Genomic DNA, 20,408 nt, shown 5'->3' with positions numbered 1-20,408 from the left:
TTTATTTCAGTCCTTTAAAAAGGGATAGTCATTTTAGGCGGTGTACAGACCACCCTTTTGGGGGCGGCCTGCACCCACCCCTTTCCCTGATGGATTGGAGTCTCAGCTACCACAGTGTCTGCCCCAAGGCCCCGATCTGCCACTTTGCCAGCTGCCTGGAAAGGGGTGTCCTTGGGGCTTCATGCCCCAAGTACACCCCGACAGCGGCGGGGGAAAAAGAGAAAGGAGACACTCGTTTCGGAGCTCCTTCCAGCCCAGGCACCCGTCAGTGGCACCAAGACGTCACATCTGCGCCGCCCCATTTGGAGGCAGCGCGGCCGTGACGTTGTAATGGTGGTGTCCATGTAGAAAGGGCACCGTCATTACAACATACTAGGGTTGCAGGCATCTGGAAAGGATGCCCCGAGACAACCCTAGTACGTGTGCAGGCCGGTGCTTTGCACCAGTCTGTACAGCACCAAACTTTATTTTTAAAAGGCCCTGTGTAGATTCAAGAAAAAAAATAATTTGCAGTTCTTGTATTTACAGTGTGTTCTTGGTATCTACTGGAGTTTGGTTCCAGGACCCCCAAGGATATCAAAATCCATGGATGCTTAAGTACCATTAAATAGAGTGGCATAGAAAAATGGCGTCCCTTATATAAAATGGCAAAATAAAAGTTTGCTTTTTGGAATTTATATTCTTTTTGTAATATTTTAGAAGCTGTGGATGGTTGAATCCATGGATAAAGAGTCTGTGAATACAAAGGGTTGCAATACTAGAGTTTCACTGCCTGGATAATATTTTGGCACTGGCAACATTACATTTTAAGACTGTGCATCAAATGTTCTTAGATCACTGAACTTCTGGACATTCTCCATCCATGGTCTTCTCCATACTGTCCCAATACATCAGGTTCTGTGTGGGAGTGATGAAATGACTTGTGATGATTTTCTTATAACGGCAAGGAGAAAATGGAACATGGCCTCCAAAAAAGGTTGACTCTGAAGGAAGTTTTTCTGGTTGAATTTTGAGTTCAGCAAGGCACATACCTACAAAGACATCCTCCACTTTAAGGAAGGGGACCCTGTCTGAAACTACATATACTAGTCTTGCAACATCAGTAGAGAGAACATAACCAGTTCCTGAAGCAAATGTAGGGTAAATGATCCCTGGATATTCCTCTTTACTCACATACCACTTACTGTTTGGATTCCTTACTGGAAAGCTGTGCTTCATTAACAGACCTGTAAACAATCCGGTGGTACTGTTTCTTTTCAAAAGAAGTTCAGTCAGGTAATAAGGATTAACAAACATGTCAGAATCAGTTTTCATCACAAAGGTAGACTGTGGACAGAATTTGTGGATCCATTCAAGGCCCATCAAAGTCTTTAAAGTTAAATTATGGTATGTGTCCATAAAATCCTTCTGAATGATGTCTTTATATAGTACATGTTCAGTAGTGATACCAATCTGGTCATAGGGTCGTGAATTATTTCCCAAGAGAAAATATGTGACAACACGTTTATCAGCTATTACCCTTTTCTTGCCCCATGTATTACGGATAGCCATCCGTGCTTCAGTTTCACCAAGTCGAGATGTCACCAGTATAACCAGGAATGGTGCATTCTTACTGCAGTCTAAATCAGGCACTTTCAAAAAGCCCTCATTGTTTCTGTTGAAAACTGACATGCCCTTTGGATTTAGTAGGCAGATAATGTTAGAAGCGAAATGAACTAATAACATGAAAAAAGCAAGGGCCAATGCAAAAATACAGGTGAAGATTTTTTTCTTGCAGCTCATCTGAAAGAGAAAGGGAAAAAAGTATTATCTGGGAAGTTGTAACATTTCAATGATGTATAATGAACTAAGGAGCGAAACAGGCAACCCCAAAGGGGCGACATCAACTGAAAATGGGTTGAGACCATGGCAATCTTACCTGCCCTGCTATGGATGGAAGCTGGCTTTACAGCGCTCCAGTGGGGTGTGGTATGTAACCATGAACAGACAGCTTTAGACTGGGTTCTGGGCTTACTGAACCACTCCCGGACCAGCTCCTGGTTCAGCATCTTGTCTGTTTGCTCCAATTGACTGGATGGCTTCAAGATGTCTTGGGGGCATATGGTGTCTAAACATCACACCCCCAAGCTACTGGGAAGCAGGCTTTTAGAGCCGGTCTGTGCTACCCCAAATTCACAGAAACACTTTAAGTTGACTGGTGACTTCAAACCACATACATACACATAATCTCTATGCACTGGTCACATTATTGTCATTCTCACAATGCAAACACTTGCTGAGCAGAGAGGGATAACATTTTACCACTGACTCCAGATGTGTATTAAAAAAAAACCATAGGGGCTGTACAGATGGGCGGCTAAACACCACCCCTTTTTGCCACAGATGTAGTCTTTTGGCCCTGAAACTTCAGGGGCTGGGATGATCCTGAACTGGTAACCCTAATTGTTACTGTAAAGGTGGATGGCTATGTTGTTGTTGTTAACTACCATCAAGTCAACTTTGACTTATAGTGATCCCATGAGTGAGAGACCTCCAAATCACCCTATCATCAATAGCCTTGACTGAGTCTATCCAGCTGGAATGTGGCCTTCCTCTTTTCCTACTGCCTTCTACCATACAAAGCATTATTGATGTTTCTAGTGAATCATGTCTTTGCATAATATGGCCAAAGTGCAACACTCTCAGTTTAGTCATCTTGGCTTTTAGAGAGAGTTCAGGCTTGATTTGCTCGATGAACCATTGAATTGTACTCTTAGAAGCCCATGGTATCCATAGAACTCTTCTCTGGTACCCCATTTCAAATGAGTTGCTTTTTTCTTATCACTTTTTTTCATTGTCCAATTTTCACAACCACATATAAAAATACATAGAAATACTTACGGACTGTAATCCTGAACTGTTTGTACCACTAAGGTAAATTGTTTTAAAATATTTTGCTATAAGAGCTGTTTGTTGTTCTTCATGGAAGCCAGGAAACAATCTGAATTTCTATTTCAGTAAATTGAATGGTCAAGGAGTCCACACATCTTGGATCAAATATTGACCAAAGTGGAGGCTACAATCAATATATCTTAAGAAACTAAGATTGAGAAGGAAAGAAGACTAGGATTGGGAAGGACAGCTATGAAAGAACTAGACAAGATCATAAAGTGCAAAGATTCAGCTCTGAGCACTAAACTAGAATCATTCAAGGCATTGTTTTCCCCATCACATGTGTGGATGCAACAGGTGAACAGTGAAGAAAGTTGATCAGTGACTTGGATGACAGAATTAGGGGCATACTTATCAAATTTGCAGATGACACCAAATTAAGAGGAGTAGCTAATACTCCAGAGGACAGGATCAAAATTCAAACGACCTGAATAGACCTAGAAAGCTGAGCCAAAGATAACAAAATGAAATTCAATATGGAGAAATGTAAGGTACTGCACTTAGGGCAGAAAAATGAAATGCACAGCTTTAGGATGGGTGACACCTGGCTGAACAAGACTACATGTGAAAGGGATCTAGGAGTCCAAGTAGACCACAAGTTGAACATGAGTCAACAGTGTGATATGGCAGCTAAAAAGGCCAATTAATTTTAGGCTGCATCAATAAAAGTATAGCGTCTAGATCAAGAGAAGTAATAGTGCCACTGTATTCTGCTTTGGTCAGGCCCCACCTGGAATATTGTGTCCAGTTCTGGGCATCACAATTCAGAAAGGATGTTGAGAAACTGGAGTGTAAAGTTGAAGGCTTTCATGGCCAGCATCCATAGTTTTTTGTGGGTTTTTGGGGCTATGTGGCCATGTTCCAGAAAAGTTTCTTCCTGATGTTTTGCCAGCATCTGTGGCTAGCATCTTCAGAGATGCCAGCCACAGATGCTGGCGAAACATCAGGAAGAAACTTTTCTGGAACATGGCCCCATAGCCCAAAAAACCTACAAAAAACTGGGGTGTGTCCAAAGGATGGCAACTAAAATGGTGAAAGGTCTGGAAACCATGCCCTATGAGGAACGGCTTAGGGAGCTGGGGATGTTTAGCCTGGAGAAGAGAAGGTTAAGAGGTGATATGATAGCCCTGTTTAAATACTTGAAGGGGTGTCACATTGAGGAGGCAACAAGTTTGTTTTCTGCTGCTCCAGAGAACAGGACCCGGAACAATGGATGCAAGCTACAGGAAAAGAGATTCCACTTCAACATTAGGAGGAACTTTCTGACAGTCAGGGATGTTCGAAAGTGGAACACACTCCCTCGGAGTGTGGTGGAGTCTCCTTCTTTAGAGGTCTTTAAGCAGAGACAGGATGGCCATCTGTTGGGCATGCTTTGATGCCGGGTTCCTGCATGGCAGGGGGTTGGACTGGATGGCCCTTTTGGTCTCTTCCAACTCTATGATTCTATGATTCTATGATTCTATGATTGATAGATAGACAATAAACTCATTTGAGATGTGGTGCTGGAAAAGAGTGCTCAGGATACCATGGATGGCCAAAAAGACAAACAAATGGGTCCTAGAACAAATCAAGTCTGAACTCTCCCTGGAAGCCAGGATAACTAAACTGAAGCTGGTATACTTTGGCCGCATCATGAGAAGGCATGAATCAGTTGGAAAGGTCAATGATGCTAGGAGAGGAAGAAGACAATAGAAAGAGAAGCCTGCAGGACCAAAACAGAGCATTTCAGGGTGTCTCTTAGATGTCTCATACATAGGCTTGCCATGAGTTGAGCTTGCCTCAAGGGTAGTTAACAACAACAACAACAACAACAACAACAACAAAATGACTGGTGCCTCCCATTTTGTGTAGTATGTTTCTGTTTGTCTTTGAATCTTCTCTTGGACAACAGGCCATTACTGCTTCTGGTTTCAGCGAGCTTTGTTCATCAATTTTGTATTTTCTCAAAAACAAATAAACAAATATCAGAAAGCTTTTCTTCTCTTTGAGATCCAAATACCTATTCACAAACGTTTGAATTGTGAGATGGGAAAGTAAGAAGCAAAGGGTTAATGTGTTTGGTTAATCATGAATAAGCTATTGATAGCCTGCCATGAAATAAAGAGACCAGACGGGCAAGGGCCATTTATTTCACCTAGTTTGAACTTAAACCTTAAACATCAAACTGTGAGAGAATGATTAAAGTGAAAGCCTGGTGCAGGTCCAGCTGAAGCCAGGTGTCAATCCTAGACCTCCTCTTCAGCCTTCCCTTTGGGCACAAACACCGAACCTTGAGGTAAATCTGATGATTTGGATTTCATCCTCAGCCAGTCCTAGGAAGGTAAATATAAGGCACTCTCCTCCAAACTCCCTCAAATTTGTAACATTGAGCAAAACCCTCATGTCTACCCCAAAGGCAGGTTCTCTCACAACTCCATGACCCTTGACGTGTACAAGCTGATCAAGAGCCTAACCTTTCAACACAAAGGGGTGCCAAAGGTGCGTACCAAACAATGCTTTAACACCATATGGGCCATTGAAAGCTATTTAGCAGCCACCCTTAGCCAATTTCCAGTTCCTTCATACAGTATGGGGTAGGCAAAAAACAAAAACAAAAAACCAGGGAAAGGGGAGAAAATTCCTACCCGGCCCCAAAGTGACCAACAAAGTTCATAATGCATTTAGGGTGGGGGGTGGACTGCTGGTCGTCAAAAAGAAGCAGGATGGGGGGGGGGGTGTACTGTCCTTATATATGACTCCTCTCCCAATCACCTGCCTCAGCTTGCTCCATTGGACCATGCTGTCATTTGAAAATACGGGTCTCATCATGGAGGGTATCAAAGCCCCACCCTCCCTCAATGGCTCTGTCAATTGTCCGGTGTGAAAATAATATAATTCAATTATATTTATATTAGCAGTGGGAAATTGTGTTGGAAGATTTTTGCATTCTCTTTTACCCTGCTTAGATAAATAGGGATTTCCTGATTGTAAACCCCCCCACCTCTCTAACTAGTATCATGCAAACTAACCATATAATTTAGGTCACTCCCCCTTTGAGGACATTCTCCTCCAGGATTTTCAATTGAACTATCCTCTATATTCCTCCTCTCTCACCTTTCTTTGAAAAGATGATGAGATAAAGTTTTCTTTACCTGAACTATTCACTAGCTACATTAGGATATAGCTTCCATGTAAATATAGATTAAAGCCATTAGTAAACTTTTGTTTTGAACATAAAGCTACTTGTGTTATTTTTGAGTCGGTCTCAGTTCTTAGACAAGGACACGTTTTCTGCTACTCTGCTGATTTAAAGCTAGACCCTAACAGGCTTGGTTTTGATATTTTCAGTATTTAAATATTTTTTGTTTCCTATCCAAAGGCTGAAGCCTTAGAAAACTCAAATTACTCTACAAATAGTAACTATTAAATATTTCCCTTTTAAAATAAATCAAATGTCTACATTAAACATCTCACCAGAACAGAACTGAAAAGTTGTTTGAATCTTGTAACCTAATCACTGTATTTCCTAACAATAAAGGACTTTTAAAAATAAGAAGAAAGCAATAATTTTTAAAAAAATCCAAGAACTAACTTTTGAGAAAAGAATTAGCTGGAAAATATAAAAACCATTGGCTCTTAATTGATTAATTGTTTAATTATATCACTATGAATTGAGAATTAAGTTCATACTGAAATTCCAACTTACAATACCAGTAAGTTACTTTAGTTAAAAAATAATTTATGCTGCTCCTTTTTGCTAATAAATTTGTGAATTAATTTCTAACTTAATTGATTTTAATTAGTTCCTATCAAACTGAAAAACAATTTTTCGTCTGCATGACTTCTAAGAGCTGGATGTTTAAAAGCAAAAAAGCAAAGCAAAACAAAACCCACCATTGTTTATTGTTGTAAAGTGACTCCAGTTGATGGTGACATTGTCCTAGGGTTTTCTTGGCAACATCTATTCACAGGCGGTTGTCATTGCCTTCCTCTGAGGCTGAGAGCATGGGACTTGAGCAAGGTCACCCAGTGGGTTTCCACAGCCAAGTGAGGATTAAGATCTAGTCTCTAGGAATCTTAATCTAACACTGAAACAAGGTCATCATGCTTTCTTAAAAACACATAGTAAGGGCTATGAAATGTTTTGTTTGCAAGCATTTTATAAGTCTTCCAATAAACTGATAGAAGTCTCACATAAATACTTTGGAACAATCTACGAATTTGAAGAAACAGCTGCCACTACTTTCAGCTAAAGTGTGAGCAATTGGTATAAACTTGGAATCTGCAAAATGATTTCTTAAACAACTTCAAGATCTTGGGAACTGTAGTTTAGTGAAAGATTAATCAAATAATTTGTTATTTATTCAGTTCTTTAGTATTCAAGGTGATTTGGTTTACAACATGGCTAGTACCAGGTTGCAGTACTATGTACTGGAATCTATATGGCTGGGGAAATCAGTGGACCTTTACATGTTTTGGACTACAGTTCCCATCATCCTTGGCTGTTGGACATGGCTGAAGATGATGAGCTTCAAGTTGTCCAACTTTCTCTAAAGGCAAAGATTGTTTCATCATGGAATATTAACCTAATTTAGGAGCTTGGATACTGTTAGCTCTTCAAAGGAAAAGGTAAAGGTGCTTTCCTGCTAAACCAAGGTCAATGTCAAGAGTTTTCTTTTGTTTTGTGTACCCTGTAACTTCACTCTTGTTTTAATAACGTAACCAAGCTTCATTTCTTCAGCTCTTATCATTCACTTGGGATTGGCAGCAGGGTGAAGGAGAGGAGCAGATCGGGGTCTAGGAGGATGCAGGGGATGATGGGATAGGTGACAGGGTGAAGGAGTGGAGCAGATCGGGGTCTAGGAGAACACAGGGGATGATGGGATAGGTGGCAGGGTGAAGGAGGGGAGCAGATTGGGATCTAGGAGGACGTGGGGGATGATGGGTTGGGTGGCAGAGTGGCAGAGAGGATGAGACGGCATGAAAGAGGGGGATGAAGGAGCAGGATGTAGGGAGCCAAGGGGGGTAACATCGGAATGGTTTTCCACGCCAGACCAATTCAAAGTGAATTTGAAGTGAGCTTGAATGCGAATTCTGTGAATTCCCTTTTTTTTCTGGAATTCATCAAAATGAGGAGTCACTTTGGATTCACTGCAGAAGCCCCACGGAAGGAGCTCCCATAGAAAGGAATCACATCTGAAAACACATTCACATTATGATGTGAATTCTCATCACTGGATCCGTACTCACATCGGAACTGAGCTGCAAAAGCTCTAAAAATCTCTGTGTGATAAACCTCATCTCCTTTAAATGGATCTATACACGAGGAACCTCTTAGGAGCTGGCACATGTTTAATGCTATAACTTCTACTGCTTTATCAAATATTATATTTAGTGCAGCAAATCTAGATTTAAAAGGACTCACTTTTTACAAGAAGTAGCATTGAGTCTGGCGCCCTCTTCAAAACTGATGGCTTTGTGCCACAAACTGAGTTTTGTGCTGCAATTGCAATTGCTATTACATATTGAGAGAAGAAAGCTGATGAACACCAGAGCCAACACAACTTTTCCCTTCGTAAAGTATCCTAACGTTCTGTGTCACCAACACAATACTGGCATATTTCACCAGTGAATAGTCATCTTTCATACAAATACATCATGGGGGATGCCCCCTTTTATCTGAAGGGCTACATTCTTGGTTATAGAATACAAACTTTCATTTTCTTTATCTTTCAAACATAAAGCACAGGTTCCAAGAAATCAAGGAGTTTTTCTTTGTGAACTGAAACCTGTGAAGGTTCTGGAAAGCAATAGCTAGTTGCCGTTGTGTTCCTGAACTGACATAACTCAAAGAAAATTTCCTGAGAAGTATCCATCATATTAATTCTACAGGACTGAGTCCTAAGCATATGTAAAAATAAGCCCCATGGAAGCTAAAGATTTTATTTCCAAATAAACATTTACATTTGTATAAATGGGTCCCAAAGTTTATTGTCTAACCCTAGAAAAACTAGCAAGTCTGTTTCCTTGTACAGAAAAATACAAACGATCATCAGCCATGTTCGTCTGATGAGTCCAGTATCTGACTGTCTAGTTTCTTTCTATATTTCTCTACCTATTAATTGTCTCTGTTGAAATCACTGGAGAATGTTGTGTTGAGGACAGCTAGCCTTTGTGATATTTTAAATATTTCCTTCTAGTTAAAAGTAAGCACCTCTAAATTTGAAATGGCTTCACTAATGATAATATTTGACATAGCAGTAGGTATTATAGCATTGTACATATACTAGCTCCTAGAAGATTCCTCCTGTAAGGTTCAGTTTAAAGGAGATGGGAAAACAATGCTGCAATACCATCCAAGTCATTTTTAAAAGGATTTGTACTAACTGTTCCAGTTAGATGCCTTAAATATAAATCTGAGTATTTTTTTCATGTCCTAGTACAAAAATTGAAAATTTATGGCTAGATGTTGCTATTATACATGTAGGAATAAATATCAATAAGTAAATATATCTTACCTTTGAGGATGGACTACTGTCAGCAGGAAGAGAAAAAATCATCCAGAACCACAATTACAATTGATCAAATTCAGCAAATACAGGCAAAGGAACTTTCTTTTAAAAGTCCAGATAGAGATGTAGTTTATGGTATGAGAAAATAGACTGATAGTTGATCTTGTAGCCTGTAAGCAAGAGAACACCGTAGTCTCATGGTACATGAAACAAACATACATATGTCTACCAAATGAATGGTTCCTAGCAGTTATACTGTACATACATCATTGCTGCTTTTTCATTTGTTTGTTTAACCTTGTACATGGGAGTTGTAAAACAGTTCATTCCCATTTGACTTCCGTCAAGAGCACCAACATTTATGAATATCCACACCCATGAGATATGCTGTTTTCCAGAAAAGTGTTTTTGAGAATGTGTGCTATTTCCTCCTGTATAATTTTAGCATGTTCCTGCCTTTTCCTTAGAACAGTGTTTTGGTGATTTCAGTTTATTGAGGAATCCAGGAGAATGGATATACTCCTCCAAATACTGTACTGCCTCTCTGACCTAGTGGTCCAGCACCTGTGTGTTGATTTACCTTCCTATAATCTGTCTGAATTTTTTTCTTCTATAAGATTAATTCTGGGCCTGTCTAATTGTCTTTATTCAGTATTCTGGGTCTATCTAAACTGTCTTTATTCTGGGTCCCAGTCAGGTCCAAGCCATGCTCTGCCAGCATTTTTTACAAGTGGGAAAACTTTCTGATTTCTAAAAAGTGCTGGCAGAGCATGGCTTGGACCAGGGCTGATGGCGACTGGTGATTCTGTGGCTATTATCCCCACCTCCATCCCACTTTCTGGTTGCAGCCTCAAAGGCTGGAGCTGATTTAAAACACCAAGCAATAAGCTCCCTGACACTACCAAACAGTGATACCTTTATTGGATAACCAAAATGTACAATATATTTGTTACAAGCTTTCAAAGCTCCACTGGCTTCTTCATCAGGGAAGATATTACAAGCCAAACAGGAGGAAAAAATTGCAGATGTTAGTCAGATGCCTGCATTTTGTTGTTTCTGTCCTTAGTTAAGATGGTATGAGGAGGGTAAATTTTTGCAGGCTGGCTCCTCCTCCTTCTGGGAATTGGGAGTTTAACAAAGTCCAGGAAATGTAAAGTCCATTTACATATCAACAAGACTCTTCTCTTGCAATTAAATCTGCCTCCATTCCTGTGAGGCCACAAGCCTCTTGTAGGCAGAGGACAATAGAAGCCTCCATGTTTTTGCATCAGGAGTAATTTGGAAGATGTAATTTGGTAGGTTAAGTATGAAACTAATTTTACTATCTAGGCTATGAGCAATAAGTCTGGAAATTTCAGTTATCACAGAATATGTCAGCAAGGGTGTTAACTGGACTTGAACATTATGATTGTATTATCTTATCTGTGCTTATCACATAAGGATCCATTCAGACTGAGCTATTTGCCCTGGATGGAACTGGGTAGCATCAGGCCCCCTCCCCCAAAATCTCTCCGGAAGCAAGTGCTGACTACAAAACACCTTAATCAGGGTTATTTACCCCTGGACGCCATTGCAGCTCCTAAAGGAGAGTTCACATTTGCGGTAACCGGTTTTAAAAAACCCTCCTTTGCTGTCAATCAAATTCTCTTCTGCTTTGGTAAAGGTGACATTTCTTACAGCGATTGGCCAACCGGATGGGTGATTTCCCCCTTTCCTCCCTCTTTTTTTTTTTTTAAAAAAAAACAACAGGTGCCCAGTATGCACACATTTTGCCAAACCTAAAAACCTCCTGTGTGTGTGTTTGTGTTGTAGGGATTTGGGTCACTGCAGGTCATGGATCTTCCCTTGGCCCCGTTTTTAACCCCAAAATGCAAACAAATTTAAAAACCTCCTCTGTGTGTGTGTGTGTGTGTGTGTGTGTGTTGTGGGGATTTGGGTCACTGCAGGTCATGGATCTTCCCTTGGCCCCATTTGCCCCAAATTGCAATCTAATGCCATCTCTGCATCCTGCATCCTCTCTCCTTGCCACCCCAGAATGCCTGATGATGATGATGATGATGATGATGATGATGAATTCCTCACCTTAGAATGCCAGAAATTCCATGCATCCATTTCTTTCCCTCAGCTACCCCTGAATTACTTACAGATAGTAGCAAAAGCATTCTGTATCAATTTGCCAAACTGGAAAGAGCAACGCTTGTAAAATTCGCATTGTAACATTTGCATAGGAAAAAAGGTTTTTGGAAATGCCTTTTGCAAAGTGCCTTGCTGCTGGAGGCGGAAATGAAAGGGAAAGGGAACCAGGCAGCCAGTAACATTCTATCTATCTATATATCTACCTGAAGCTAAAACCATGTGCATCGTCTGCAAAAAATAATAAAATAAACTAAAGAGAAAGCTCCCTTGTGGGAGAGCAGAGGCTTGCTCCATTTGGTGCCCTCCATCTGACTTGCCCTGAATCTCCTCCTGCTCCATTACCCAGATTGCCCTCCATGGCCCCCTTCTCTCCCCCAGCTCTTCATCCTCCTCCTCCTGCTGCTCCTACTCCATCCCTGATTCTCCTGGCACCCTTTGGCTCCTTCCTTCTCCTACTGGTCCTGTTCCCAATTGCCCTCCATGCCCCTCTGCTTTCCCTCAGCTCCTTCATCCTCCTCCTTCTCCGATGAAGGGGAGGAAATGCTCACCCTCTGCCCTCCCTCTGACCTAAACCCCTCCTATGAACTTGACCCAATCATGATCGGGGGCAAGTTCATATTCACTGAACCCAGATTGTTTCAAAAGAGACAGCTTTTTCTCAGAGTTGAAAAGACCCATGCTAAGGGGCATTTGCCCCGAAACGGTTGTGCATGCCTCTGATTCAATTGTGAAAGTTTCGGGGCGAATATGAACTTCATGTGGATAATTCAGTTCCTGGTCTGGGGTAAAAGGTAGTCTGAATGGCCCCTCACATAAGTCAGTTATTTCAGGTTGTCCCGTTTGAAAACTGCCTCACACATACTTGTGAAGACAGCTGAATGCTGAGGCTGTGGACTGCACCTTTCATCCCATTTGTGCTTTCTTCACACAAGCTCTCCTATTTTCTTGTCCACAATATAAATTCTTCAGTATGGATTGAGTCTCCCTTATCCAAAATTCCAAAATCTGAAATATTCCAAAATCTAAAATTATCCACATGAGTGGCTGTTATATTGTCACCTTTGCTTTCTGATGGTTCAGTGTACACAAATTTTGTTTCATTATAAAACTGTAAATATAAAAATTATTTTTAAAAAAATAATCTGTATAAAATTACCTTCAGGCTTTTTGTATAAGGTGTATATAAAACATAAATTAATTCCATGTCTATTTGGGATGTCTCCAAGATACCTCATTATGTAAGTGCCAATATTCCAAAATCCAAAAAAACTCCAAAATCCCAAACACTTCTGGCCACAAGGATCTCAGATAAAGAAGACTCAACCTGTACTGACAATGCCATTTGCATTCCCTTGCTTACATCACCTTCCCATTATTGGTTTCTCTTTATTTAATTATTTTAAAAATTAAACTGTAATAATGCTGTTTCAGCACAATGTCATAGCACTATTACATTGCTGTTGTATTTTTTTTTAAAAAGGGATAATATTTTTTTTAAATTAAAATTAATGAAGTAGTTGTAAGACTGTGGTGTGAAGTACTACAGGAAAGCAGAAGAAAAAACACCCTCATGCTGTAAAGGTGTCTGAACAGTGACTTCCAAAAGTTGACAAGTCAGGGTGGCAACAGCAATATATAATAGCAAAACTATAACAGCAATATATATTTTTATGTAACAAATAAATTATAAAAAATCTAAAAGGAGTTTTGTGAGTATAGAGCATAGAATACTGGTTACACATTCAAGTCATTTGGCTGACTTTGTAAGGTAACACTTTTGACATATTTTACTTAGGCCCCATTCATACTGGCCTAAAAGACATGGAGGGAACTGGGATGATCCGGATGCCCCTCCTCCGAATCGCTCCGTTAGCAAGTGCCCACTACAAATTTGAAATCGAATGTATTCTGTTTGAAATCGAATGCATTTCTGCCGGCGAGGTGGCCGCTGTCAATCAAGCGATTGTCATGGTGACGTTTTGCAGGGCATCGGAAAGTGTCCTCCCCCTCCTCCCTTTTTTTAAAGAGCCAGGCACAGGGTTAATTTTTTATAAACCTGTGGGCATTTGAGTCAGATCTGCCCCTGTCCCAGGCAAAGGATGGAATTGTCATGCATTTTTTTATGCTTTTAAAAGCAACATTTGTAGCTTTCCCTTTGCTCCAAAAAATTGTTTAAAAATGTAACACTGATTGTAAGTGAGGTCTTTTGCAACATTGTAGCTTCCCCCTCTGCTGAACTGACCCCTTTCCTCCTGCTTACACTTTGCCATTGCCTTCCACTGACGCTGAGAGAGAAAGTGACCTAATGGAATCAATTGGGAATAAATGGGAAATGCAGCGCAATAATAATAATAATAATAATAATAATAATAATAATAATAATAATAATCCAGGAGCAAGAGGAAATAGCAAGCACACAGACATGTCACCCCCCCAAAAATGCGCATAAATGGTCAAAAAATGTGCATAAATGCTTCTGCTGCATCCATTTCCCTACATCCCCCAGCCTTGGCAATCCTCCTCTTCCTCCTCCTCCATCACTTTCTCCATCTCCCCCCCACCCCCAGCCCTATGCAGCCCAGCCTCCCCTTTTGCCACCTGTCACCCTTAGCATCCACCCTTTGGGCTCTTTCCTCCTCTCTTTCCCCTCCGATGAGGGGAGGGAATGCTCTAACCCATGGAATCAATTGGGAATAAAGGGGAAATGCAGTGCAGGCATTCTGACTGTAGCATCCGCATATAACAGTAACAATAATAATAATAATAATTAATAATCCAGGAGCAAGAGGAAATAAAGCACAAGCAAGCACACAGACATGTCACCCCCCAAAAAATGCGCATAAATGGTCAAAAAATGCGCATAAATGGTCAAAAGAGGCTGCTTGAAAAGGGGGGGGTGTTGCTTTGATTGGGGGTTGGACTGGATGTCCCTTGGGGATCCCTTCCAGCCTTGGGATCGTGAGGGAGAAGAGCAATGGGGAGGCTGCGGGAGCAGGAAGTAGACCACCCCCCCTTTTCCCTCTGACACACACACACACACACACACAGAGAGAGAGAGAGAGAGGAATCTCTCTCCCTGCTTCAGCTGCTGGAGGCCTGCTGCTGCCTGGCCAGCGACCCTCCTCCTCCTCCCGCCATCCCCTGGCTGCCAGGCTGGCTCTCAGGGGAGCCCCTATCTGGGTGCCAGGCTCCAGGCTGGAAGCGGCTGCCTCCGTGGGCATGCAATGTGCCCTCCTGGGGTTGGCCAAGTCCCCCAGCAAGAGAGGCGGCCTTGAATGGCCCACCCTCTGACCTAAATCCCTCCCTCAATTTGCCTCGATCGTGATCGAGGCCAAAGTTCTCATTCCCAGGACCCGGGGTTTTTAAAAAGAAACGGCATTTGCGCCGATTTCAAAAGACCCGCGCTAGGGGCCATTTACCACGGAACGGGTGTGCAAGCTCCGGATTCGCTTGTGTGAGATTCGGGGTGAGTAGGAACTTCACGTGATTGAATCGGTTTCAAAACCGATTTTTTTTGTAATGTGAATGAGCCCTTAGTATTATGAGTGTGTAACGTAACTGAAAATCAATTTTGTGTATTCCTGTCAGTGGGAGAGGAGGAATTAGGCATGAAAGGGGGGAGCTAGACCTTGTGTACTGTAAGGTACCCCTGTTTATCTGAGACTTTACCTTAACCTGATTGCCATTAGATGCTACCATCTATGACCCGCAAGTAACCACAGAAGAAGAAAAAGCCACGAGTGATAATTATTTATGAAGTAGTGCAGTTGTCCAAAATTGTATATTTTCTTTTTGTTAATTGTTTCTCCATGTGGCTAAGAAGGCTTCTGCCTTCTGGCCTCAACACTAGGGTAAAAATCTTCCTAGAAATCTTACATATTGGCATACAGTAATCCCCAGAGACATTGGAGAGGGGAGGCTCCTATGGACCAACAGGGGTAGCATTCTCCTTTTTTATATTATGTTCCTTGGAATGAAGGCATGCCATCATGTAACACATCCAGGGACAGTCTACATCCTCTTTCAAACATTGGAATAGCTCTTACCTTTAAAGCTTTTGTTTTTTAAAAAAGAAGAGTAATTGGAAATGACTTCATAATACTGTAATAAGTTTGAGCTCACCAACCCAAATTCTCAATTCTCTCTCCAATCCATCTTTTAACTAGACAGGTCTCTGGGAAGATCTCTAAGAAGATCTCTTCTGAACTGTATTGATCACAAATACAGTACAAATACACAAATAGTGAACTGTATAGATCATTAGTCTCAAATACCAGTACAAGTCACAAGTAAGTGGCTTTGTTGGCAATTGTAATTGCATGATACATTGTGAAAGTTATTTGTGTTATTATGTTCTGTGACATGTTTCATCATTATCATTTTGCCATCATCATCATCATTATGAAAATATACTGTAAATACATTTTTTTTAAAAAATGTTCCTATCTGGAGTGGGTTTAATCTTAGCCTTAAGACTAAAGCTTACCAGGAAATGCTTCCCATGACAATTGAACTATTACTGTAGCCTCCAATAACAGAGCCCAACATCTTGGTCAGAAAATAGTGTAAAGTCAGGCCCAAATAATCCAGGAAAGCTCCACTGCTATCATGCCAGAAATGAAATCCTGTACCACCAATGTTCTATCTTCTGGCTCATTACTTTTGAAAATACGATGGCTAGGCACTTTGGACCAGGACTTGGTAATGGTGTCACAATTAAAGAATGCTGACAACTTCCTTCCCTTCGTCCTTTTAGATGTCTAATTAAGACATCTTTAATCAGACAGATTTAAGACACGATTTTTATTGCTTAATATATAACTGCTGTTGCTTTACTAATATTTATTTTATATTGATTTACTGATTGTAGAACATAGTGCAGCTTATAATACATTAAAACAAATAGCAAAAGCAATGTATAATACAAAGGTTTTAGAAGTTTAAACAACCAATAGAATTAAAACATTAATGTAAAACAAAAACATTGTTGCTGCTGCTGCTGGTGGTGTTGTTGTTAACTGCCCTCAAATCAATTTTAACCTTGGCAACTCTGTGGAGACATCTTCAAGAACCCCTGTCCTCCACTGGTCTGCCTTGTTCCTATAAACTCATACTCATGACCTCCCTATCTACCATCCATCTAGCATGTGGCCTTCTTCTCTTTCTCTCTTTCTCTCCACCTTTCATAGAAATATTGTTTTTTCCAATGGGTTATGCCTTCTCATGATGTATCTGAAGTATGACAGTCTCAGTTTTGTGATCTTTAAACAGAGGCTGGATGGCCATCTGTCAGGTATGCTTTGATTGAGAGTTCCTGCATGGCAGGGGGTTGGATTGGATGGCCCTTGTGGTCTCTTCCAACTCTATGATTCTATGATCTTGGCTTCCAGGGAGACTTCTGGCTTGATTTGCTCTCGGACGCATTTGTTTGTCTTTTTGGCTGTTCTCAGCACTATTCTCCAGTGCCACATCTTGAATGAATTGATTTCCTTCCTATCTTTTTCTTAACTCTCCAGCTCTCACATCCAAAAGGGAATACAATAACTTGTATGACTCTAGCTTCTATGCTGGGTTGTATATCTTTGCATTTTAGAATCTTTTCTGGTTCTTTCATAGTTACCCTCCCGATTCTTAATCTTCTGATTTCCTAGCTGCAGTCTCCATTCCTATCAATATTTGATCCCAGGTATGAGAATTTTTTTACTATTTCTATTTCCTCATTGTTTAGGTTGAATTTGTATAGATTCTCCAAGGTCATTATTTTTGTTTTCCTTATGTTCAATGGTAAGCCTGTCTTTGTATTTTCTTCCTTGATCTTCCTTAGAAGTTGTTCCAGGTCTGGGAGGTTTTCTGCTAATATTATGGTGTGTTCTGTATATCTTAGACTGCTGATATTCCTTCCTCCTATTTTCACACTTTCTTCTGTGTCCAAGCCTGCTTTTCTTAAAATATGGGGTGATAAGATGCAGCCTTGTCTGACCCCTTTGCCAATTGGGAGCCATTCTGTTTCACAGTGTTCTGTTCTGACAGTAGCCTTTTATCCTGATATAGATTCCTCATCAGGACTATCAGATGTGTTGGCACTGCCATGTTTTTAAAGGCATTCCATAGTTTTTAATGATCTATGCAGTCAAAAGCTTTACTATAATATAGTCAATAAAGCACATGCTGATTTTCTTTTGGAATTTCCTGGTGTGCTCCATTAGCTATCATGTGTTTTCAATGTGGTCCCTAGTGCCTCTTTCTTTCTTGAACCCTGCTTGGACCTCTGGGATTTCTCTCTCCATGTATGGTTGGAGACTATGAAGTTTATTAATCGGTGTTAAAATGTTCCCCAGTGTGTTCTAACGTGCATGTGCGGGGGCGCGCACAGAATGTGACAGGAACGCAATGGGGCCCAGAATCCCATTTTACCGCACAGTGGAACACCGCCTATGCCGCTGGGCATTCCAATCGCGTTCCCGTTGCGTTCCAGAGGGTGCCATTTCTGGAAACTGTTTCAAAGTGTCACCAGAAATGGCACCCTCTGGAACACAATGGGAAAGAGATTGGAACGCCTGGCAGGAAAGGCGGCGTTCCACTGTGTGGTAAAATGAGGTTTTGGGCCCCATCGTGTTCCCGTCATGTTCCATGTGCGCCTCCACGCGTGCAATAAACTTCTATGTTGCAGAATTTTGACTGAACAATACAAGAGCATATTCAACATATATTACATATTAAAGATACAGCATACCCACTGAACTTCCTTCTGCCCCAACTAATTAAAGAAGGAAGAGCTGTTTAAACAAGAAGGTCTTTATCTCCTGGTAAAAAGAAAGGTATTTATTTTACTGAATTGTTATTGTGTTTTAATTATGAAGTTTGTCCATTACTTTGGTCTCTTTCACACGGTGACCTATGTGCTCTCATCTTGAAAATGGTTAAAGTGCTGCCATCCTGGAAAAGCAAGTCTGTTAGTACATGGTTATCACACACATGCACAACAAGAATTTAAAACCCTATTAAAGTGAGCCCAATGCGCAACTGGCCATCAGATGGAGGAGGACAAATTCCCATTGCCAGCTGGCGACATACCTTTTCTACACATGTGCCAGCTATCATGTTACAAGCCCCCCCCCCTTGTTTCAGGAAGGGAAGAGTGGCAGTCTTGGGGCTCCAAAAGGCAAGCCCACATCCACAGTGATGGGGCTCCTGGCCAGTGCGCTTCTGCAACCTTTTCTGCCCCCTCCTCCTCCGCCCTCTCTCTCCAGCTGAAAGACCATGACTGTGTGCCGTGGTTGCAGGGCTGGGAAGGGGAACCAGGCGATCTGGGCAGTGGTTCTGGTGCAGTGTCTCCCTTGGCTACACAATTGGCCCGAAAGGCCTTGGAGGCTGCCTTGGAGGCAGCCAGGTGGAGGGTTGGCACCGCCGAGGAGGTCTTTTTCCCTGTGGCCACTCAGCTGGAAGAGCTACTAAGGCTGTGGGAGATGGGAGCTGCTGAGGTGGAGGAGGATGCATTAACAGTTGCCAGGAGGTTCTTGCCGGCCCTGGGTAGGAATGCTGCCACCCTAGGGAGATTTGGGGGAAGGGCTGATGATGGCACTGCCACCGCTGCCATCACCCTCAGAGGAGCCCAGTTGGGTGAGCTGGACGCAGCGCCCCTCAGAGGCCCTCTTCCCCCACAAAAGTCACACTCTCAGCCGGGGGGGGGGGGAGGAGGAGGAGGCGGCAGCGGCAGAGGAAAATCATGGGAGTCAAAAGGAATCCAGGGGTGATCCAGAAACTCATTTCACAACAAGCCACGTGCAAATTAAGTACAAATTCACATTGCAACAGGACTTGTAACTTAGATAATCTACCAAATTTACTCATTTTTCCCTATTGCATTCAGATCGGCACTGGATTCCCTTCAATCTCATTTGAAAAGTTCATGCATATTAACGTTAAACCCACGAATTACTGCAGATTGTGTTCACTGTTCGTTTAATAATCTCATGTGAAATGACGTTTAACCCCATGATTGACTCCTCATTGCCCCTGGGATAACCTTCCAATTTCCCCCATGTGAAAACATCCTTTGAATGTATTTTATTGTATTTTAATCTGTTGTGAGCCGCCCTGATCGGAGGAAGGGCGGCATATAAATTAAAAAATTATTTATTATTATTTATTTATGTATTTAGGGGTAAATCAGACCAGTGGCTTGGAAGGCTGCTCCAGCCCCAGTCAGCCCCTAATTGACCAGGGACCGTGGCGACTACATGGCCTGCTCTGAAAGTGGGCCACCACTGTGGTCCCAAACAGACTTTCATTGCTCCTTTTGCTGGTGGCTTTGGGCTGCCTTAGACAGCCTCACAGCAGCTTCCAATGGCATTGGGGGTGTATTGTAAGAAGAGAAACTAGAAGCAGCAGAGAATCCAAAACATTGTTTGGAAGTGCAGCAGAAAAATAAATCAGTAACATACTGAAGGTTGGTACAATATAAAAGCTTTTTAATTAACATGGTAATATATTAGTTATATTGACATATCATTACTTACATTTCAAATAAACTTTTTCATTCAACATTTAGAATTCAGCCTTTTTGTGTGCAAGTTGAGTTTCTACATATACAGAAATTACACATACTGTATAGCCCTTCTGTTCAGTTTGGCTTGATTGTTTAGGGTAACATTCAAAATGTTTATGGCTGGTAAAGCCTTGTCCATTTCAGAGCACAAATAACTGTTGACAATTGATGTATCTTCTCATTTTTAATCCTGAGAAAGCTGACCTCTAATGCCTGTAGTTTGGCAAAGACCAATGGAAATGCAATATTCATGGATATCTTAGGTGGCCATGCTAATCACCTCCAGTCTTTCAGACCTTCCT

At 41.5% G+C, this 20,408-nt stretch overlaps 2 protein-coding genes across 2 annotated transcripts in view; one reads left to right on the top strand and one right to left on the bottom strand.

Moving 5' to 3' along the window:
* HMGN1 (high mobility group nucleosome binding domain 1) overlaps nt 1-20,408 on the top strand; it is a 1,114,480-nt gene that overhangs the window by 934,089 nt on the left and 159,983 nt on the right. The window lies entirely within an intron of this gene.
* On the bottom strand, nt 835-15,257 carry LOC121925072 (beta-1,3-galactosyltransferase 5-like). Its single transcript, XM_042456814.1, has 2 exons — nt 15,228-15,257; nt 835-1,782 (listed from the first exon to the last, which is right to left on the bottom strand). The coding sequence occupies exons 1-2, from the start codon at nt 15,255-15,257 to the stop codon at nt 835-837; spliced, it is 978 nt and encodes a 325-aa protein (XP_042312748.1).

This window comes from Sceloporus undulatus, chromosome 3 (assembly GCF_019175285.1).
Source record: "Sceloporus undulatus isolate JIND9_A2432 ecotype Alabama chromosome 3, SceUnd_v1.1, whole genome shotgun sequence".
Taxonomy (NCBI): domain Eukaryota; kingdom Metazoa; phylum Chordata; class Lepidosauria; order Squamata; family Phrynosomatidae; genus Sceloporus; species Sceloporus undulatus.
The sequence above is the reverse complement of the archived record's forward strand: the minus strand, read 5'-3'. Positions and strand labels throughout refer to the sequence as shown.